This window comes from Lineus longissimus, chromosome 19, assembly GCF_910592395.1.
Source record: "Lineus longissimus chromosome 19, tnLinLong1.2, whole genome shotgun sequence".
NCBI lineage: Eukaryota > Metazoa > Nemertea > Pilidiophora > Heteronemertea > Lineidae > Lineus > Lineus longissimus.
The window spans coordinates 64,022-84,236 of NC_088326.1; the positions used below are offsets into that span (position 1 = coordinate 64,022).

At 42.9% G+C, this 20,215-nt stretch overlaps 3 protein-coding genes across 5 annotated transcripts; all 3 read right to left on the reverse strand.

Moving 5' to 3' along the window:
* Positions 1-5,860: 5,860 nt before the first annotated feature.
* LOC135503389 (serine/arginine-rich splicing factor 11-like) lies at positions 5,861-6,835 on the reverse strand. The gene has a single exon (XM_064796948.1). The coding sequence runs from the start codon at positions 6,833-6,835 to the stop codon at positions 5,861-5,863; it is 975 nt and encodes a 324-aa protein (XP_064653018.1).
* A 1,480-nt stretch (positions 6,836-8,315) lies between these two features.
* LOC135503303 (uncharacterized) lies at positions 8,316-12,924 on the reverse strand. Of its 2 annotated transcripts, none has more exons than XM_064796818.1 (6): positions 12,275-12,924; positions 11,029-11,148; positions 10,463-10,520; positions 9,886-9,932; positions 9,471-9,586; positions 8,316-9,121 (listed from the first exon to the last, which is right to left on the reverse strand). In XM_064796818.1, exons 1-6 carry the CDS (start codon positions 12,344-12,346, stop codon positions 8,707-8,709), a joined length of 828 nt encoding a protein of 275 aa, XP_064652888.1. In that variant the 5' UTR covers positions 12,347-12,924; the 3' UTR covers positions 8,316-8,706. The 2 variants fall into 2 exon arrangements, with proteins under 2 accessions (XP_064652888.1, XP_064652887.1); XM_064796817.1 differs by lacking the exon at positions 12,275-12,924 and adding an exon at positions 11,897-12,216.
* A 3,357-nt stretch (positions 12,925-16,281) lies between these two features.
* LOC135502929 (uncharacterized) lies at positions 16,282-19,676 on the reverse strand. Of its 2 annotated transcripts, none has more exons than XM_064796136.1 (5): positions 19,182-19,676; positions 18,690-18,816; positions 17,537-17,666; positions 17,025-17,176; positions 16,282-16,835 (listed from the first exon to the last, which is right to left on the reverse strand). In XM_064796136.1, the coding sequence occupies exons 1-5, from the start codon at positions 19,651-19,653 to the stop codon at positions 16,667-16,669; spliced, it is 1,050 nt and encodes a 349-aa protein (XP_064652206.1). In that variant the 5' UTR covers positions 19,654-19,676; the 3' UTR covers positions 16,282-16,666. The 2 variants fall into 2 exon arrangements, with proteins under 2 accessions (XP_064652206.1, XP_064652207.1); XM_064796137.1 differs by lacking the exon at positions 17,537-17,666 and adding an exon at positions 18,230-18,350.
* Positions 19,677-20,215: the final 539 nt, after the last annotated feature.

The window sequence follows — 20,215 nt, forward strand, 5'->3', positions numbered from 1 at the left end:
CCTGGTTGGTGGTGAGAACTAGTTCTGTTACATGTAAGCCGTGCTAACGCCAGTTGCGACTTGTAACGTATCACTTTAAAGCTGATATGCATGCATAAAAACCCCAACGGTCAAGTTAGAAAACACTAACGACCGGTCAGCCATGTTTCAATCGCCCTCAGAGTATGAAAGACTACCAAAAAAACTGAAAAAATGTATACATTGACCATAACGGCTTCATGGCACAGTGGATAAGACGGCAAGGATCAAGTGACGAAGGTTCCGAGTTCGAACCCACTCGAGGAATTTTTTTTTACACGAGAGCGTCTGTGTGACCTGTCTCGACAATAAACCTGTTGTTTGTGCAGTCAAGTGACACCAGTCGCTGGGTGTATATCATGTTTCAAGTGAAGTTGGTCGTTTGGTGGTCGGGCGTTTGTGACTGAAAGGAAGCCCAACGTGAACTTGCTCATGTTGTTGTGAAGTAAACCATCATCATTATACACGTCTCACATTATTAGCAAAGCTATGAGTTTATTCTGTGATCACAGCTTTAGTTGGAACCAATGATTTCATAACGAGAACATTGACTGGAATCGTTGAACCCTAATGAACCAATACGAGGTAACTGTCCAGCGATAACTTGATAACTTGAATAGAACATTGAACATTCACCACACACAAACAAACAGTTCAAATAAACTAACAAGCTACCTCTCCGCTCTTCCAACAAACGCATTACGTTCAATCTGTTATCGCTCAGACGATATTGAAATTTCACCTGAGTATTTTTCGGTTGGTTTGCATCTCCACAATGAAATCATTGTCATTCGATAGAGAAGGCTTAGCACAATTTCTCAACATGAAATGTATTTCTTTTTTCTTCATTTTGAAAAAAAAACAATGACCCATTATGAACGCATGTACAAGAGGCGTGAGATTTGAAAAGGTCCGAGTGATTGGCATTATGTGCTTTCATCAGACGTTCCGTAATATAAATCATCTTGATGACGTCATTCACTTTAAGTGTAAGATGGCTGGACACTTTTTTCACGTTCAACAAAAACATCTTCATAAAGAAAATGCACTCTTCACATTGTAGACTTTAGGACAAGTTGTTGCGAACATTTTAGCTCATTTGTAAACATGCCCGGGGATGTAGGCTGAGCAAACGACTTTAATCTCGTCCCAACTGTTATCCTTGTACATTTTCATACAGTGACGCATGCAAATATGTCACCGGGGTGAGGTTTGCTTTGGTTTATTCAGATTACCATTCGCCATGGGCGTTAGGTCTACCAACACTTGTCATCGATCATGGAATACTTACAACAAATAAGACAGCGTTGCTTGTATTAAAGTTGGTTTGTCTGGAGTTTGTTTACGTTTTTTATATTTTAAATTCGACCCAAGTGTTCTGGGCCCTGAGGACAGCAGGCCCAGCACGATGATCTGAACGGTACAAGATTCTCTCACGGAGAAAACATTTCTTGGTCTGGAACTTTTCATGAATAAATTGTTTTCTCCAGAAGGTTTGAGGCTACAATCTGGACTGGGAACAAGTCATACAATATATACTATCATCTCAAATAGAAAAACGAACAACATTGCTGAAACCAGGGCCTCTGTATTTCAGTTGGAACTGGTTGAATGCCACTGTTATTGACGGATGAACAACAGCAAAATATGTATTGCAAAAGAAAGCCTATTGAAAAGAAGAATCACGCGATCTTAACTGCCCCTAAGGATATGTTACAGGCTTCATGATTTGATTAAAAAGGTGCTGCCGACTAATTTCCACCAATCAGAAAGCCTCACACAAGTTCTGGTGGACAGAAATGCAAACTGACCATGCCAGTCGGAATTAGAAAAAAAAGCACTTTTGTACTGGGGCGAATAAATACAAAATGGCAAATGTTTCCAGATCTGAAAACTACAATTTACTTAATACCAAAAGTAAAGAAATTGAATTTAAAAAACAACAACTAGTGAACTAACCCTGACGAGAAACAAAAACTACAAGTTCTTCTAACATAGTGTTTGACTTTCAAGTTGATTTGAGTTTTCGGTTATGTGCAAAAGTAAAGTAAACGATAGTTAGTAAACACCTTTTGCGCTGGAGTAATTTACGAGAATAAACCACTCCAAACCTCTTGTTTCTGGTTAAGGAACACTTTGACAATCTTAGATAGCACCTCACAACTTCCATCTCAGGTCGTGAATCTACTGGAACCAATGTCAACGCTAATCGTGTGCTGGGAGTAAATGATAGTGTGCTTTGAGAAATAACTCAACGGTTAATGATAAAATAAGGAATGGCAAACATGGTAAAGCGAACATCGTGCGAAGACTAGCTTCGTTTCGTCGTGATAGAAGATAGATACACCACGGTATAGAAACAGCAATGGCGATTATAAAACATTATGCCTTTAAAATGGACCGAGTCCGCTTGTTTATGCCAGACTGTTTCTTCTGGTTCAATTCATACAAGGAACGATTTAAAGGACTGAAGTCCACATCATAATAAAAAAAGTTATTAACCTGGGCAGATAGAAGTGATATCGCGGTCAAAGGAACGATAATCTGAGTGAAATGCCAAAGAGATAAGAGTTAGGATTTATGAGTTAATAAGACCATTTAATAGGGGTCAAGAATGTATTTTAAATATTTAAGCGAAGATAAGAAACATTTACACAGGGCAAAAGTTAAGACCACCCAGCCGCTGTCATGCACTCGAATTTGATGTTTTTATACTCGTTGCTGGCTTAGTGGCAAAAATATGAAAACGTCATCTCCGACAAGAGAGGATTCTGGGATACAAAAATGGCAGACGAAATAAAATCTGCACCAAAATAAAATCTCGAAACACCAAAGTTTTAAAGTCTCGTACTCTCATTCATGTTAATTGAAGAAAAAAAAGCTTTTCAATTTTTGAATTATTGAGAATACAAGACAACGACACTTCGATATTCCGTGCTGAACAAACTGTAGCAAACTGACTAGTCGTCTGTTCTCTCTTGCCCAAACTACAAAGCCGAATACAACCTATCGCTTCTGTCTATTGACATGATTGACAAGACTAGAAAACACAACTCGACACATACATTTACTATTCAAGGTAACCATTACGGGTGACCCTGAACATTTACTTATTCAGGTGACCGTGTGATGTGCCATCATTGACAAATTCTCAAACTTCTTTTGCGCGAGAACATCACGGTCATGATATCACAGACTACACTTTCTTTACAATATCACAGACTTTAAAGTATTTATGGAAGTCAGGAAAGCCACAGAGGGAGCTTCACGAACACACTTGAAATCAACACGGTGTTTTATTGACCAATCAAAAACAACTTCATTGTTGGTCAACTGTTACCATGGCGACGTGTGCGCTCGAAGCGGACGTTGTTCGCAGCCATATTGGATAATAGGCGGCCATAACTGATTGAAAACAAAAGACATATGCTTGGTTTCGAAAGCATTACCTTGTGACCTACATTAGTTGGTAATCTGGTCCCTGCATTTATGCTTCATGCAGTCACAGGGCCTTTGTAGTTCACATTTAGATTGGGGAAGCCAAAAAAGCCAAGTTTTGGTCAGGAGAATTCACTTACAGTTAAATAGTTGATTTATTTGGCTATTCGACTGGAAAAGAAGTAAACGATGTATGTACAACGTGCCCTTTCAATCCGGTAAGGTTACGTTGGAACAAATTGCCAAATTTGCATGGCTCAGAACATCTCAAATGAAGCCGAAACTTAGAGTAAAATTTTTGCACGAACATATCCAAAAATAGACCTATGTTATGAACTTACGATACTTTCTTAGGCTTTGTTTTCTGTTTATGGCCACTGCTTATACACTAGCAAGGAGCAGAAGGGGGTCAAATGTGTGGTCAAATCTCAGACCCAGTGATCGGATGTTCGATAACAGGACGGGGTCAAGGGCCTGTTTAACAACCAATTCATCCTAAAAAACATACAACTTCAAGTGTTTTAGCATACTTGAAGTCTATTTTTGAGGTTTGAGGGCAAAGAAAACATAAAATTTTATGTTTTGCTTTTGCATTAGGATAGGAATAGACACACTAAAGGGCCTGGAGGCATAGGAAACTTGAAAAGCGTCTCGGAATTTTGATAACTTAGTCAAATATGAGGTCGTATTCTAATTTTAGTTTCGATTCCGAAAAGGTTGTATGATTTTGTTTTGTGGTTGGCATAGGAGACACCGAGTTGGCTTATGTCACATGATTGATAACAGTTTGAGAATCTCCCTTTAAGGCGAGAGGATCAGGCTGACAACACATTATGAAAGGTTCACGTTAACTTTTAACTGAAACCGCCACGGTTTACAGCATACTCGTGAGAAGTTCTCTTTAAGGTGGTCAGAGGATGTACACATCTTATGTGTAAGAAAAACGAGAAATTCCAACTTAAGATTTGTTGTAACATTCCTAAACTCAGGGTGAATTCATTGACCAACTTGACCTGGAGATGTTTTTGAAAGCAGGACTATCAGTTCAACTGGTTCAACAACATCAACAGATCTGAATGTCAATACAATCAACACCCTAGTTATTATCCAATTAGTAGAAATCACAGCTGTTGAAGGAACCTTGCAAACACGACACGAATGACGTATACCGTTGTTATTGCTTTCACGGTCTGATTGACCGCTCATAAAGTCGGAATAATTCGATATAGGCCAACTCACTGTACCCTAATCGTGGCAGTTCTTCAACGGAACATCTCACAATGGGTATCAATGATCTTACAAAGTGTCATTTCAGGGTGACATGTTTACATGCACGCCCAACCCCTTGTCACTTTGGGTGATAAGATGTCCTTAGCTTTACCTTAAACCTCAATACGTATTATACAGGTACCGGAATGACTGCTTCGAAGACACAAAATGAGAAGTCTTGCTCAACGATTTGATGTTATCTATCGGCATCTACTTAGCGCCAAGTGCAAGACTTCTAATTTGGAAGTTGTTGGCCCGTTAACAAGGTATCATATTGCTTACTCTGTTCTTTTCACTGCAAACGACATTCATGTGGGTTTCAGTCTGTTGAGTTTCACTTTGCACTTTTGGATCTGAGGTCAAATAGAAATGTATTTATTCGGCAATGTTTGTTCAAACTCAATATTTGTTGTTTCATGGTGTCACAATATGCTCGATAGTCGATTTGATATGGTTAAAAACTGCATCGTCATATTCGTTTGATAACGATTCTGACAAAAACTAAGTTTTTTTCCTAGAGTTCTTCAACTCAACCCTAGACCTCGTCCTGTCATCTTTATAGTGAGATGATGTCGAAACCATGGCGAGGGTTAACGTGACAAATATTGTTTTGGATGTTGTTGTGAAGCAAATGTAATATAGGTATCACCCCTCACCAAGCAGAACCTCGACAAAAGCGGTACAGCTTCATGTCATCTTGCCTGCAGAGGTGTTCGCCATATACGATCCCCGTGCTTATTAAGCAAGATGGGATTCGTCATAAATTGTGACTAAAAACAGATTAATATGCAAATTTCTGGGACAAAAATGGCTGCGACTGACAGGGTGAAAGTAAAAATACAAATTACACAATGAAAGTCAATGTCAACATCTCTAATCGACCTTTATCTTTACCTTGGTGACTCTGACCGCCACCTGCCTTTCAAATATAATCCAAAATGGCCGCCGAATCCAACATGTCCGTTAAATCCATCATGACCGACGAATCCAACGTTGGCCGACGATTCTATCACAGAATGCTTATTTGAAAACGTACACATTGTCAAAATATCAACATGCAATTTTGCATAATGTCAACGAAGAACGCATTTCAGACGACATACGCCACTTCCGGAGCTTTCGCAGTTGACCTGCGTCATTTCCCGTTCAACTGCAGCTGTGACAAGTTTATAGGTTGCTGTGACTTCTGACTTTCATACACTATGTGAATAGCGGTATCAGTTTGTAGGGGACCAGTGTCAACAATGGTTGGCTCCGGGGGGCGCTCTTCACACGACGTTTCAACGCCGATCAGCCACTGTATGATGCGATCCTGGCGGCCCTCATCGGAATCATAACCAGCATCATCACCTGTTTCGTCCATTTGTGAACTCTGTACTGATTCCCGTTTACTAGTCCGCCGGGAATGTGAATGTGGTATCGTATCACGGTCACCGCTAGAATATCCCAATGACCGCCGCTGGTTCGAATTCGTCTGCGTACTGTGACTGTTTTTTCGATTACCGGTAATGTCTGTTAGTTTTTGATCCGAGTTATAACGCTGTAGTTTCGTCTTCTTGCTCTGTCGGGGCGTCTCACTGTTGTTCTTGTCACGTTTTATCGAAGACAGATCCTGCGTAGAGACGCTGCGTCTGGAGAGGTTCGTCGCTTTGCTGGGGGTCTTGGAAAACTGTGATGCAGCATCCGTGCGTGCCTTTCTCTGTCTACGTGTAGGTGACACGTGACCAGTAGTGTCATTCGCCATGGTCGCCTGTCCCTCCGGCAACGTCTCTAACTTCTGATCGTCACTTTTTGAACTCGTGATTGGCTCTGTTGACGTTGGGCACCACGTTTTCGTGCGGTCCTGTTTCTTGAGATAGCCCACTCCCTGACTGCTGTGGGTCTTGTTACTCGACGTGGTACTCCCAGCCGACATCCCCGACGGCTTCCTCATCTTCTGCTCCCGGTGGTCCATACCGGGAGAACTGATGGGTGATTCAATTGCCAAGGAGATGAGGGCAGGTCGCTCGTGAGGCTTTATGACGGCTGTACTACTCACGGGACTGCTTCCCTTGGAGGAGGTCCTTGGTGTTCTCGCTGTAATGTATGGGAGAGTATCTGGCGCACTCATGACTGAGCCGAGAGCTGTCAAGTTCGAAAAATATCCAAGTTTACCTATTGTTATTGTGTCATCTCCACGCAGCACAAAACGTGCGACTCTCTCAACGCCCGATCAATGAATACCAATCGGCTTTTCAATTAAACCATTCTAGCCTCCTGCACATGCGCAAAGATATCGTCTGCTAAATCAGAAATCTGATCGATTTTGATTGGTCGAAATGCTGATCACGGAAGGAACTCGTGCCTGGTGGTTATCAAATCCTAGGCCCGAAGAAGGCCAACTCTACCGAGTTTTACTTACGTTCTTTTGCAGGCATAGCGGAGCTTAGCGGCACTTAGACCATTTGTTATTACGGGCCTGTGTACAAACATAAAAGCTACTGGTTAATGTCTACTTTGCGAGAGTATTAAAACTGCTAACGCGACAGCTTTACACTCCCTTTGTTGAAAATCTCAATTCACCGTGTCTCGGTCTTAAAGCCGACATGTGAACAGTCAGTGAACTGTACATGTTAGTTATAAAAATCATATCGCGTGAAAAAGTTTAAAATCTACATTGAATATAAGAAATAGGGATTAAATGTGACCAAATAATTCAAAAAGACCTTGAGGTTATTGAGCGAAATTCGTGATACATGACTTAGGCATATTTATCAGCACTGAAAACAAACAAAAATATGAGAACGCTGGTATCCGCCATTTCGACCGGCAAATCGTAAAATCTGACCTCATCGAAGATGCAATGATAAGGACCTTTTTTGTAGCAATATATCACGTAACAAAGTTGGCATGATAACACCTCATTGCCTCTCAATGATCGACCGATTGTTTTCAAAAGCCATTCACTGCACAACGGACAAGTACAGTAGAAACTTTTTCCAAACCAAAGTTTGTAAAAAGTTTCTAAGTTGGTAAATAACCCCATCGTAAAGGCTGAAATCTTGCTTCCACAAATAAAAAGGATAAGTCCGAAAAACTGACATTTAAATATTCTTCATGACGTTCTTTGCTGAGAAAGTAGACTAATTTTCAAAGGTGACATGAACTACTACTACACTAGATTAAAGAAAGTAAATCCCGACTTCTCCCTCTGGTTTCGAGAGTAGAAACTACACCTAACATTGTTTGGCCGTTGCCATGATGGTTGGTTACCAAGTATGCGGGGGTGTCAATGTTTACTTCTGAAGTACATGTTAGTTTGTGTGTTAGGTCATGGACTTTTTGATTATTTGAGAAATACCAACCCCAGCTAATCAGAGAGGAGCGATTACTAGTTTAAAGCTTTACATAATCCCACAGTTTTTAGAATATTATTCATGAATATTTAAGTGTGTGCTGACCCCTGCAAAAAGTTCCTTGTTGAATAAACTGGCCGATTCAAATCAGACACTCTTCGATATAAGGTTTTCTAGCAACGACAAAGACAAAAATCTTTTGGGACTGATGATGGTTCTTCATTTTGAGCAGAAAGAAAACAAGTGAAAAATATATTTGGACTTAACAATTTTTTATTCTGTAGCATGACAAAGAAAACACTCATCTTCAGTCAACATCCTATCAAACAGGTCAGACATAAGACCATCCACCTATTACTGCCCACCACCAAGGGGTCTTGTGGGCTGTAAGGCTCGACTGAAAGGCTTTTATGACCCTTCTCTGGAAAGCTGTCGATGTCCTTGAGCATTTACTGATACTAGCAACTTCTAGGAATCGGATTATAATCACATATTTGATGATCAGAATGAGAAAATGATCATGTGAATCTGAAGAAAACGAATTAAAGTATCATTTCATGTGACGTAGGCCTGCGTGAAATGGCCAAATGTAGTGCAGTTTATGCCCTCCTTCGTTCTGAACATGATACAACAAACACACGTGCAGCTAACCACCAATTTTCTTCACCGTCCAAATTATCAAATTATCTGCCTCTGGCTCCACTTGAGGTTCATCAATTTCTTCAACCGGGAGTTCAACCTCTTCCACCGGAAATCCAAGAGATCCGGAGGCGCTACTTCTAACAAACTCTTCATTTTCGAGGTCTAAAAAATCTGATCTGCTGGTGATGAAAGTCCTCTCTTTTTCTGACAAATCATTGTTCACGTCGTCTTTTGCACCGTCATCGTTTTTCCTCGTGCACTTTTCGTCTACGTCATACAAAAGTGTGATCCCTCTTTCCAGTGGCGTCACTGGCATTGGGCTTTCTGCAGTATTTTCTAGTTCTCCATACTTCTTCCCGATATCTGGTAATACCTGCTTCTCCGGCCAAGATGTTCCCCTTTCAACGTCTGTTCGTAGCCTGAAAAACAACAGGGACATTAGCGTGGCCCCTATACAAAACATATTGAGGTTTGAATTCCGTAACTTATACGGAAGCGTTCGGAAAACCTATCGAATCTTGAATATTAGTGAATCAATGATACGTTTGGGTTCGCACACCAAAAAAGCATCAACTGTTCTCTTAAATAGTTATCCAAAGCAGTGTTTACAGACTGTTGCGAGGCAACCTACAGAAACCTCATGATTATCACGACCAACATGATCGAGCAATCTTTTCGACAGAATATGAGACGACATCAGGCTACACGGGCCCAGCAGTACGTGGAAATTTAACTCCCAAGCATCATTTTTGCCACATTCCAAACTACCTTTTGATCTGTTTCTGCGCAGGACGGAGTGGAACTCCAAAAATGCTTGTTGCATTCTGTAACTTGGGATCGCCGAAACCATGGAAATATCTTGGCCATGGCGACTTTCTCGTCACCTAGAAGTCATGAGAAGACAATAGAGTTGGACTGCTGATGATTGGCGACCTGCCTCGTCAGGTTGTATCAAGTCATTTTGTTGCATGATGACAAGAAGGTACAATGAAGAAGCTTGTTGCGATAACTAAGTCTTCGAGGTACACATGTTTTTGCCCGCGCTGCAAAAACTACTTGACAGAGTTCTTCTTAAGTTGGTATGTTTTAAAACGTAATTTTGGGCCCCATAAACTCGGCCTGTGCTATTCTGGATAAATGTAAACAAAGACATCTCATAAAATGCCGCGGCGGATTGGCTTACATTGGCGAGTTGTCTTACTGCCTGGTCTTCACACCTCCATGGATCTCCTGGAACATGAACGAAATCCACCAATTAGCATGTACAGCAGCAGAAACAGTTCTGGCGGTCAAGAGGCATCTAGTTCGAACTCCAAAGTCAGCGTGTGACCGCAGAAGGCAGGTCTGTTTGTCTGCCTTTCTCTACTCAGGCGTCTAGATGGCTACTGGTCAGAAAGGCCCAAGGAGTAGCGCTGATTGAGCAGCTCATCTCCCAGCTGAAAGGTTTCGGGATAACCTCGGCTACTGTAGCTCGTATTGGACTGTAAACCCATAAACTTTACTTATTTTAACAAAATCATTGCGAAAGTGGTTGGGACGACAAATCTTCCCACAAAGTTTTGGCTTCAGTTTTCGCCCTCTCAAAATAATGGCTGGGTGAAGAGATTTGAACGACTGCAAGTCTGTATGATCCAGATTTCCAACTAAGAAGGTGAAGTCATATGCATGCCATCCACCATCGCTGATACTATCCGAAAATTCGAACTCAACTTCGAATCCAGTACCTAATGCTTCAAGGAGCTATCGATAGGCCTACTCACCGACCAGTGTCTTCTCTCTTCGTAATCGCTGCCCCTCTAGATAAGGTGGCGGCGTCACCTGAAACCCACAAAAGTAGATACCATGCCCAATTTTCCAAGAAAAGTCACCATTTGTGGCTTGATTACCACTATCGAAGATAGACAGGTGACACGTTGAGACATGTACTACGCGGCCATCTTGAATGCGAGATACGCCATCACCGAACTTGACCGAGAAGTGGTTGGGGCTACGGAAAACTTTCCACTCTGCCCCAGGTGGTCGGGTATCGGACGTTTCTTGAATATATCAACTGCACTAGCAGGTAAATTAACAAACGATTTGCTGGTGCCGAGCGGCGTGGATACAGCTATCACGAGCAACGGTCACGTGATCTACTGCCGTAATGGCTTCGGAAGGAAACAATGAGGAGGGGAAATAGCCTGGCGTCTTTCAAGATGACAATTCTGGCTGTGTTTCCTTATCATTCATACGCCTTTATACAAACGGTTAAGGACCCCCGACCCGAATTCGCCGCTGCTGGATGATCGAGATCGTAGCTCAATTACTAGAAACAATCTTTGCATACCTTTTTGGTATCAATGGCCTTGAGTCTCATATACTCATCTAAGACGAGCGTCTTCTGTCGTTTGACCAGTGCTGGGCGGAGTTGGATCGACTTGACAGTTTCAAGAGTTGTTGGCTCCCTCTGAAAATACACGACTTTGAAGGCGTGTGCGTATGATTAACCACTAGCGCCGCTTGTTCATGGACGGAGGAACCAGCCATTCGACCTGGAGTCTAAGCAAACGAGTGACGGGGAAAAGACCAACACCAGTGAACCCGAACACGGTATGGTAAGTTCGATGACTTACGGACGTCTCAGATGTAAACTTGCAGAACTTCGGTGCCACTAATATAATATGATGATGAAGCCTTCGTTATGAAGTGTTCTCGTCCCGCCTCAAATGGTTAAACGAATCTCACTAGGAGAAAGTTTAGTTTGAAAGTTAACGAGCCGCGAATTGACGATTACTCGTTCCAATGAAGACGAACTGGAAGCACTCAACGTCGTGATATTGAAAGAAGGACTTTATCATTGTGCTGACACATGACTAGCTATTCGAACATTGATAAAGCTGTCTAGATACCATTTAGCAAAAAGCCATTCCCTTTAGGCCCATAAAGCGACATCGTACGGTATCATAGTGTATTGGTGGTTAAGTAGGGTATGTATATCATTGACGTGAGGCGCTTGACCAGAAATCATTCGAAAGAGAATACATATAAAAGGGCTCGACCATAACGTTCATGAAATTGTTCAAAGGGATTGTTCGACCTTAACCGAGGCTAGAGCAAGCAAAGCACCCGCCATCCGAGTGAGAAACATAATTTGCCATTGACTTCTTCTCCCTGGCAGAAGACGAACGATCGAGGCCAATAATAGTCATACTCACACTGAAGAAACTCTTAAAGGGCAACGGTACAAATAGTAAGACGACGAAAGTTTCTTTCGGCCTGCGCCTGTACCTCAGTAACACCAGAAGCAAACTCCGAATGACGACCGGCGGCATCCAGCCTGCAACCATCTCAAGCGGATACCGTCCCTGAGCCATCCTCCACCAGCGGGCCTTACACTCATTCAAAGTGCAGCTGAGGGCGTATTTCAGTTAAAAACGATTTAATGCCAGCTATGGGAGGATGTCTTTGAGGATGCCATCTGGCACTTACGCCTCCATTTTAGGGTTTCCTCTGTAACACCCAAACCTTCCTCAGAAATATGTGTTTACTCGTTGGCATGGGCTTTTCGACCTGCTTGATCCGTCCCTGCTTACCTTGTAATTCTTTGCGCTATAGTCGTCCAGAATGGTGAGGACGTCTTTCCAGTATCCTTTCGAATCACTCATCCTGGTGATTGTTCCAATGTCTTCTCTGCTGACCGAATATTGTCTAATCTGAAAAGTCGCGGCAGTTTCCACTTTGGTGCAATTCTGCCTTTGGATTTGCCCGAATAACAAGAAATGTTCAAGTCAATGGATGTGGGAACCTAGTCAGATGACGAACCAGAAGTCTCTTTCAGGAGTAGCGTCTCCCTATCTCTAATATTTTCACTAAGACAGCGGAAAGTAGATACGAGGGTGTCTACCGCAGATGTCTCTCCTCCCCTTCAGGGCGCTTTTTGACCCTCCTCTCCCTCGGAACACACCGATCTAGAGAATTTAGAGTATCTGTTGTGGCTGTAGGTGAATGTCTCTTCAAGTGTAATTCATAATCCCAGGTAGCCTTGCTCACACAGGAGTTGTGATGTTGGTCTGATCGTGTAATAACTCCAAGAATCCTTCCGTAAGAACACGCCGCAGCAGATTGTTACTCTAGTGAATAGGGCAAAGCCCCCAGTCCTACCCTTGAGTGTTGTGTCCGTGTAGGTCTTCAGACTCGTCGTGATATCGTTCGGTTCGCTTTCTCTTATCAACACCCGTCAAAGTGATAACCCATATATGAGATATAGCCTTGCTTTGATTTCATTGACTCGGAGGCCCATCAAGGGAAAGCGTGTCAAACTCAAAGAAAGTCTTTGAAGTCAAACAAGCGTGTCAATATTGAATACTGTGGAACTTTACATGGTGGGACTTTGCTCGATCATTCTCTATAGAAAGATACGATAATTAAAGCTCAATAGGCCACGCCAGTAAGATGCGGATGGCCATGACAGTAACTTCTCCTGCAACTTTATCCGTGATGCCAGTGTGATTGTCGATGTACAACCTTGAGGGTTTATTCTGTTCCGCAGACTAGTTGCACCAACTTCAAAATGTCCAGCTGCCGTTGTGGCTGGCAATGACAGTAACACCTTGCACGACATAACATGTGCCTCTACTTGTGAGTTGGGCATGTGACAGATGCAACCTTAGTTTACAGCACTTTATGTTGTTGTGATTCGGACTCTGTAGGCCAATGGGGTATCAACGTCAAGCACATTTCATACGACAAAAAGGTTGGCTGTCATCGTCTGACTCGGCGACCCTTCACCGCAAGACAAGCGACCTGTCCACGAGAAAACGAGAGCTCGAAGCATCATATGCATTATATTGCCAGAGGGAAGACAAAAACATGCAGAGAATAGAGCTCTTGATTATAAATTGTGGTCTTAAAGTCATAAGCTCTTTGATGATTATAATATACCCTGTTTGTACTTATCCCTTTCCAACCCTTTGTAAACAATTCCACCAATTACAAACATTCAAACTTTCTAAACATTGGTATGAAGAAAGGTATACTAAAGGGAGGCCGGAATTCGTTGAAATGGGCAAAATTTACTTTTCATTAAAATGCAAGCATATTTTCTTCGGATTAGTAAACCACAGGCCTCCCTAGAAACACATCTGTCCCTAGACGAACTGGGGATGAGGACACGAGGAATAACTGACATGCACTGCAGACGAGTTTGATCTCACAGGTATTGAAGGCAATGGACATCTCTTTTTAGGCAACCTTAACATGCTAAAACATCCAATTGTTCTCGGACATTGATTCACTGCTTGATCCCGATCAGCCCCTCAGGTGTGCTTGGATATGAAGAAACATAGGCCTATTCCCCCTCCCCTCCCGTCCGCCCCTCCTGTCCGCCCCTTCAGTCCGCCCCTACCGTTCGCCCCCTGTCGTTCGCCCCCTCTCGATCAGCCCCTGGTGTGGGGATGTGAAGAAACATAGGCCTTTTCCCCTCCCCTCCCGTCCGCCCCTCCTGTCCGCCCCTCCAGTCCGCCCCTACCGTTCGCCCCTACCGTTCGCCCCCTCTCGATCAGCCCCTGGTGTGTTGGGATGTGAAGAAACATTGGCCTTTTCCCCTCCCCTCCCGTCCGCCCCTCCTATCCGCCCCTCCAGTCCGCCCCTACCGTTCGCCCCTACCGTTCGCCCCCTCTCGATCAGCCCCTGGTGTGTTGGGATGTGAAGAAACATAGGCCTTCTCCCCTCCCGTCCGCCCCTCCTGTCCGCCCCCTCCCGTTCGCGGTGTGACGGGGAACATCACATAATAGATTCTACAGGCAGTAGCTCTGCCTTTGGATGGCTATTCTCCCAGCTATGCCGAGTAGAGGTTTATGCGGCCAAGTAGGGGGACGGACAGGGCCGTATTTGGCTCAGCGATAAATACATTCCTCGTACCAGCAATGGTTTCGATTTACTCTACTGCCAAAAGGGAGGGAGGGACCCCTTTTGGGAACTCCGTGTAACTTTATCTGACCAAATTACTAATTAGCTTTTGCCGATACTTTATAGTCTCACTTTAAGAAAGACACAAGGGACATTCCACGATCTGAAATAAAGACGAACGTGCACTTTCAACTGTGAGAGAACTGATGGAATGTCCCAAAACAGATAAAATGTACTCACTTTTTCTTTGGTCGAGTCTTGTTTCTGTAACATCACTTCATAAAGTTCTTTAAGTTCCTAATTCACAAAGTCCCTCCTTTCCATAAGATAAACAGTTGGTCACGAAATTTCCAGTCTACGAACACGGTTCTCCTTTAGAATGAATGGATGGTCTGTCCTTGAGGCCTCCATCATGTCCATCAGAACGTCACCATGCCACAACACGTTGGACAATTCGTCACAATATTATCCCCATCCAATGCAGTAGTTTATTCGTCCAGAACGCCTCCATTCTTCTCAAAACTAGGAAATAATGCAGCGTATAACGAATAAACCTTGTTCGACATTAGGCCTATGTATATTTCTGATCGGCAGAAAGCGGACAGTGGCTTAGAAATCAATGCTTGCTGCGTACATCATCATGATACACATACGCGAGCGAGCGACGTACATCTGGGGAAACCGCAGTCAACTTACCGAGTAACATTCATGTTAAAACCGACACACAAAGCGATCTTTGAACCTCCATTTGATAGTCCATGTCCTTATCGACAAACTGAAGTCAAAGTAATCCAAATTACAAGATGCTTTTGTGAAGAAATCCGAAGAAATGGCAACAGTTGAAAATGCCGCTGCCCTGTCTGTGCCTTGCACGCGCTTCATGCAGCTTATTATTCCTACTATTGATAGTCCCACATGTGCATTCCTTCAACAAAACATACTCCGCCTTATCTCTGGATGCACCTGTGGGGCGTGCGTTAAAAAATAATTCAATTTTAAAACTTTTTTGAGATCAGGCTTTTTTTACTCCTGTATGTCGTTGGCACCAACTAAAACCACTTACCACTGTACTCAAAATATCGAGAGGCGGAGCATATTGAAAACAACTGGTGCCAGGCTCAGTTGAGGTTGGCATTTCTCCTCCCTGTGTGGACGATCATCCTGCGGAGATCATTTGCAGGGCCGGAGAAGCTCATTTTGCCTACATGTTGGCCTGTCCGACATGGGAGTCGATTTGGGATAAAGCAAGATGGGACTATTTGTAGGGGATGTCCAAAGTGAAATGTTTGGAAACTTATACATGTACTGGTTTTGCTGGTTGTGACAATCTTCTGTGGGGTGCATCCATAGAGCTTACAAGGACTCCGATTGGCTCAGAAAGGAAGAACCATGGAGCTTAAAGGAAATCTGATTGCCTCAATAAGTACGACCACAGGCCGACTTATCAGCGGTGAATATCAGTCCTAAAGTCTCCTCCTTTGAAGGATGGATATACGCACAATGACGGTAGATCGGCATGCACGACCATGGATCTTACAAGGATTCTAATTGGCTCAAACAGCATGGGCCTGGAGCTCACAGAGATTTTGATTGGCTCATACCCGAGTGGAAGTGCCATATTCTAGTGACAAGGCACGAGATGGTGGTCATTTCTCTTCTGTCTAACCGATAATGATCAAACCGAAGACGCTGGTAACAACACATTATTTATTATAACAACGCACAGTCAATTACAAAACATATCAACACATACATTGCCAGTTTTCTGCACAAATAAATAACGTTCCTTACCCATAATGGCCTCATTTGATGAGAGTTCTGTTCAAATTCAATTTCTATCAAGGAGTTCATTCTGCATTACACTGTCAAAGTGACACACGACTGTCACCATCTCTTACACTCATGCCATGAACACAACAGTTACTCTCCTCATTTATACATCGTCCATATGACCCTTGACCTGGATCTCGATGACTTTGAATGTTAACCTTGATCCCAATGTCCTTGAATTTCCATAGTAACTGACCCACAAAGCTTACTTGACCCTTCAATGACCTTGACACCACAACCTTGACCTTTCACCTTGGCCTCGGTTGTCCGAGTAACAAGTCATCATTGCTCTCCACGACAATACTGTTTGCTATGATGTCATAAGCTGCTCGTCCGTGCGCAAAAAACAGCGCCGTGAAACACATCGGGAAGAGGAACGCCAGGGAGAAGTTTTTGATCACAGAACGGACGAGGGCACTGAAAAGAGACCAAATAAGATCATGAGAGAAATTGATAAAGATTTTTCACCGTCCAAGCATTCGGTAACAAACATTTTTGGTTAAATGAACTTTTTTCTGCCATTCTGTTGGTCAGACAGCCCTCTATTAACAGAAATCAAAAAGCACTGCTCTACATGGCACCAGTCTTGACATATTGAAAACTTACTTCCAAAAGCCGATATTTTGTGCTGGAATAACTCTGAGTTTATTATCGGGCAGGTCGATCACTTCCATGCATGACACAACACACAACCCCATCACACGCTTCCCGGGTGTTGATCCGCCGATTGTCCGAATGCCGTTACGGAGACACAATGCCTGGAAAGATAAGATATACGATGAACCAAACAACTCAATATATTTTCATAAAAAAGATAACTCACCGCAAACCGCATTCAAATGGCGCTCATCACAATCATTTATACAATGAGTGGTAACCCCACTCTATTTTCACAATTATCACCATCTCTCTCTCGTCTTAGGATATCCACATGATTCACATGAGTTTTGCTGGCAATGGAAATGATCCAGGAACTCCTGTTGCATTTTCAGAATCTGATTAGTTTGCCCACGTGTCACAAATACACAAATGTACCAAGGTAGCCTCCGGTGCTGGTTGGTTCAAATATCTGTTTAGCAAAATGAGTATAAAACAAAGCTAAAACGGTCTAAAATTACCTCATAAATACTGATGAATATCCTATTGATAACCTCCATTATAACTATCTCAGTTGTTAATGCAAGCATTTTTTCAATATCTATCTCGCCTTTGGTTATGAACTGTTCCAAGTCGAGCGGCTGAAAGTCACTGCAACAGGGGACAATATGACATCAGAGTTTAGCGACACATTACAAGATTGGCTCGAGGTTCTGGTAAAGGCTGTCTGCATTTGGTGTTGGGTACAATACCATAGCATTTCTACTCCGAAATCTTTTTTTTAAAACACCACTAAATGTATCAGAACAATTTCAGAACAGATAATGATCATGAGATGAATCTTAGAAATCAGTCTACAGATATCCGAGACAGAACAGCCAAATTTCAAATGCAAACAACCTTACTTTTTGACAAGGCAACTGAACGCACCTGGCCAAAATGGAACCAGAACCGAGAAGGCGATGGAGCTGTCATAGTTAGTAACAACTGACAAGGTGCACCTCAATGAGTGAAACCAAAACTGTGGCATGGAGAATTTCCATCATAAGAACCATCATGTGTTTCGATGACGGATCCAACTTGAAAGAGCTGAGCAACCATCAGGGGATTGTCAGCAGAGGCGGTCTTCACGTTCGAGGTGACCTTCTCTGTCACCGACCATGACAACCTCCAAATGAGGGCCATATCTTCACTACATTCAAATATCAATTTACCTCATAAGCACAGACAATAAGTCTGAAGAGTAAAGCCCAGACCAGCATCAGATAGAGCTCGTCCAATGAAGTCACAGCGTCAAAATCTTCAAAAAGGGGCATATTATAATTCGGTATTCGACTGCAAAAGAACAAGATCGTGGCTGATGTCTCAATTACTTGCTTATTGCCATTAAATGTGCCAGTTTTACGATTGCAACGTGTTTCAACCTGGCTTTGAGTTTTGTTTATCTTATATTCTAATGAACATGGTTTGGATCATGAATATGCTTATTGCTAGAATCTAAAACTAGCAGAATTGTAATTTCCAATCACTAGTTGTGTACATGTATTGAAATTGGACCACCATAATCGCAATATTCTGAACATTCCACATCATTGGTATAAATATAATGGTGGATGTTGCAGCCATCTCTGTGAACTTTGGCTGCACAACCTATTTATAGTATCATAACCGTACCTGATTGTTCCCGTGTAGTCAACCAAGATACAGGTCACACCAACTTTGATCAACAGGAGGAGAAGGAAGTCGATAAACTCGGCAACAACACGCTTCCAGATTGGTGGAATTCTGTAATCTTGATATCCTGAAAGAAGACAGGATAAACTCTTTCAACAAGGATATGTGGAGAATAATTTTTTAACAGTTCTGGTTCCGATTCTTTAATTCGCAGTCCTCCAAAGGGGAGTTTAACGCAATGGGTCAAGTTACGCCAACGTCAGCAGGCTTTTTGATGGGTCAAGTTACGCCAACGTTAGCGGGCTTTTTGATAGCGGAATTTCGAGTTGTTGGTTTTAGATGTTCTTATGATTTCCGATTAAGATCTTGTGATGACCTTTTTTTGAATTTGTCAGCGATTCTGCAATTGAGCCATTCGAACACTTCACGACAATGTGCCAGGAGCCTTGATCTGGAGAGAGACAAGACATGCATAATCAACCAAATTCACACCTGGTCCTTGCTGTTGTTGTTGTTGCTGTCGCTGACCCTGTCGAGGTGGGATGCCATTTTGTTGTGGCAAGTTCTGACCGGCTCTTCCAGGAATCACTCCTGCCACGTTAGAAACTGCTACATCAGCATACGCTTGTGAATAGCCCATGGTGTAGAAGGGAAAACTACTCGTGTAAAAGTTATTCATAGAACTCCAGTAATAATACTGCCAGATCCACCCCTGCACTGCCTGGGCATATTCTGTAGCAGTCTGAACAACATCGTCATCGGAAGAGGAAGTCATATTTCCTGATTTGTTTTGGGGTGCTTTATCGGACTTCGACTGCGTTGATTGGCCCCAAAGTCCAGCATTTAACTCTCCAAAGATATGCCCATCAGGCAGTTTAGTGTTTTTTGCCGACCCGGAAGCATTTTCGGCGTAATTTTGACTTTTATCGTCCCTTTTTCGAAGACCTGCACTATTTTCTGCCATTGTTGTCGTGTCCCTTTAACAAATCTCGCGAGAATTGAACAGCGTAATTGTGCAGAACATGTTTGGCGACTGCTAAATGTTCTAGCCTGGTACCACTGGCCACCGTCAGACGACGCTGTTGTGTTTGACCTATTTTGACGACCGTCAATACAAAAGTCAAAATAGGTCAAACACAACAGCGTCGTCTGACGGTGGCCAGTGGTACCAGGCTACTAAATTTTCTTCAATCTTGACACTAGAGGCGCTGATTCCTTACAACGTAATACGGCGGGGACGAACTACGCTCATATACAACGGGGACGTTATGACCCGGGACGATACGGTGATTGTAGCACGGGGACGTTATGACCGGGGACGAATGGTGATTGTAGCACAGGGACGATATGACCCGGGGACGATATGACCCGGGGACGATATGACCCGGGGACGATATGACCCGGGGACGATGTGGTGATTGTGCGATATGACTGGCCACCCCGACACAGTAGTGGCTGGTAGTGACAACTCTGAAAAGAATACACACATATGCGAACCACACACTGTATACTTCATAGACAACAGA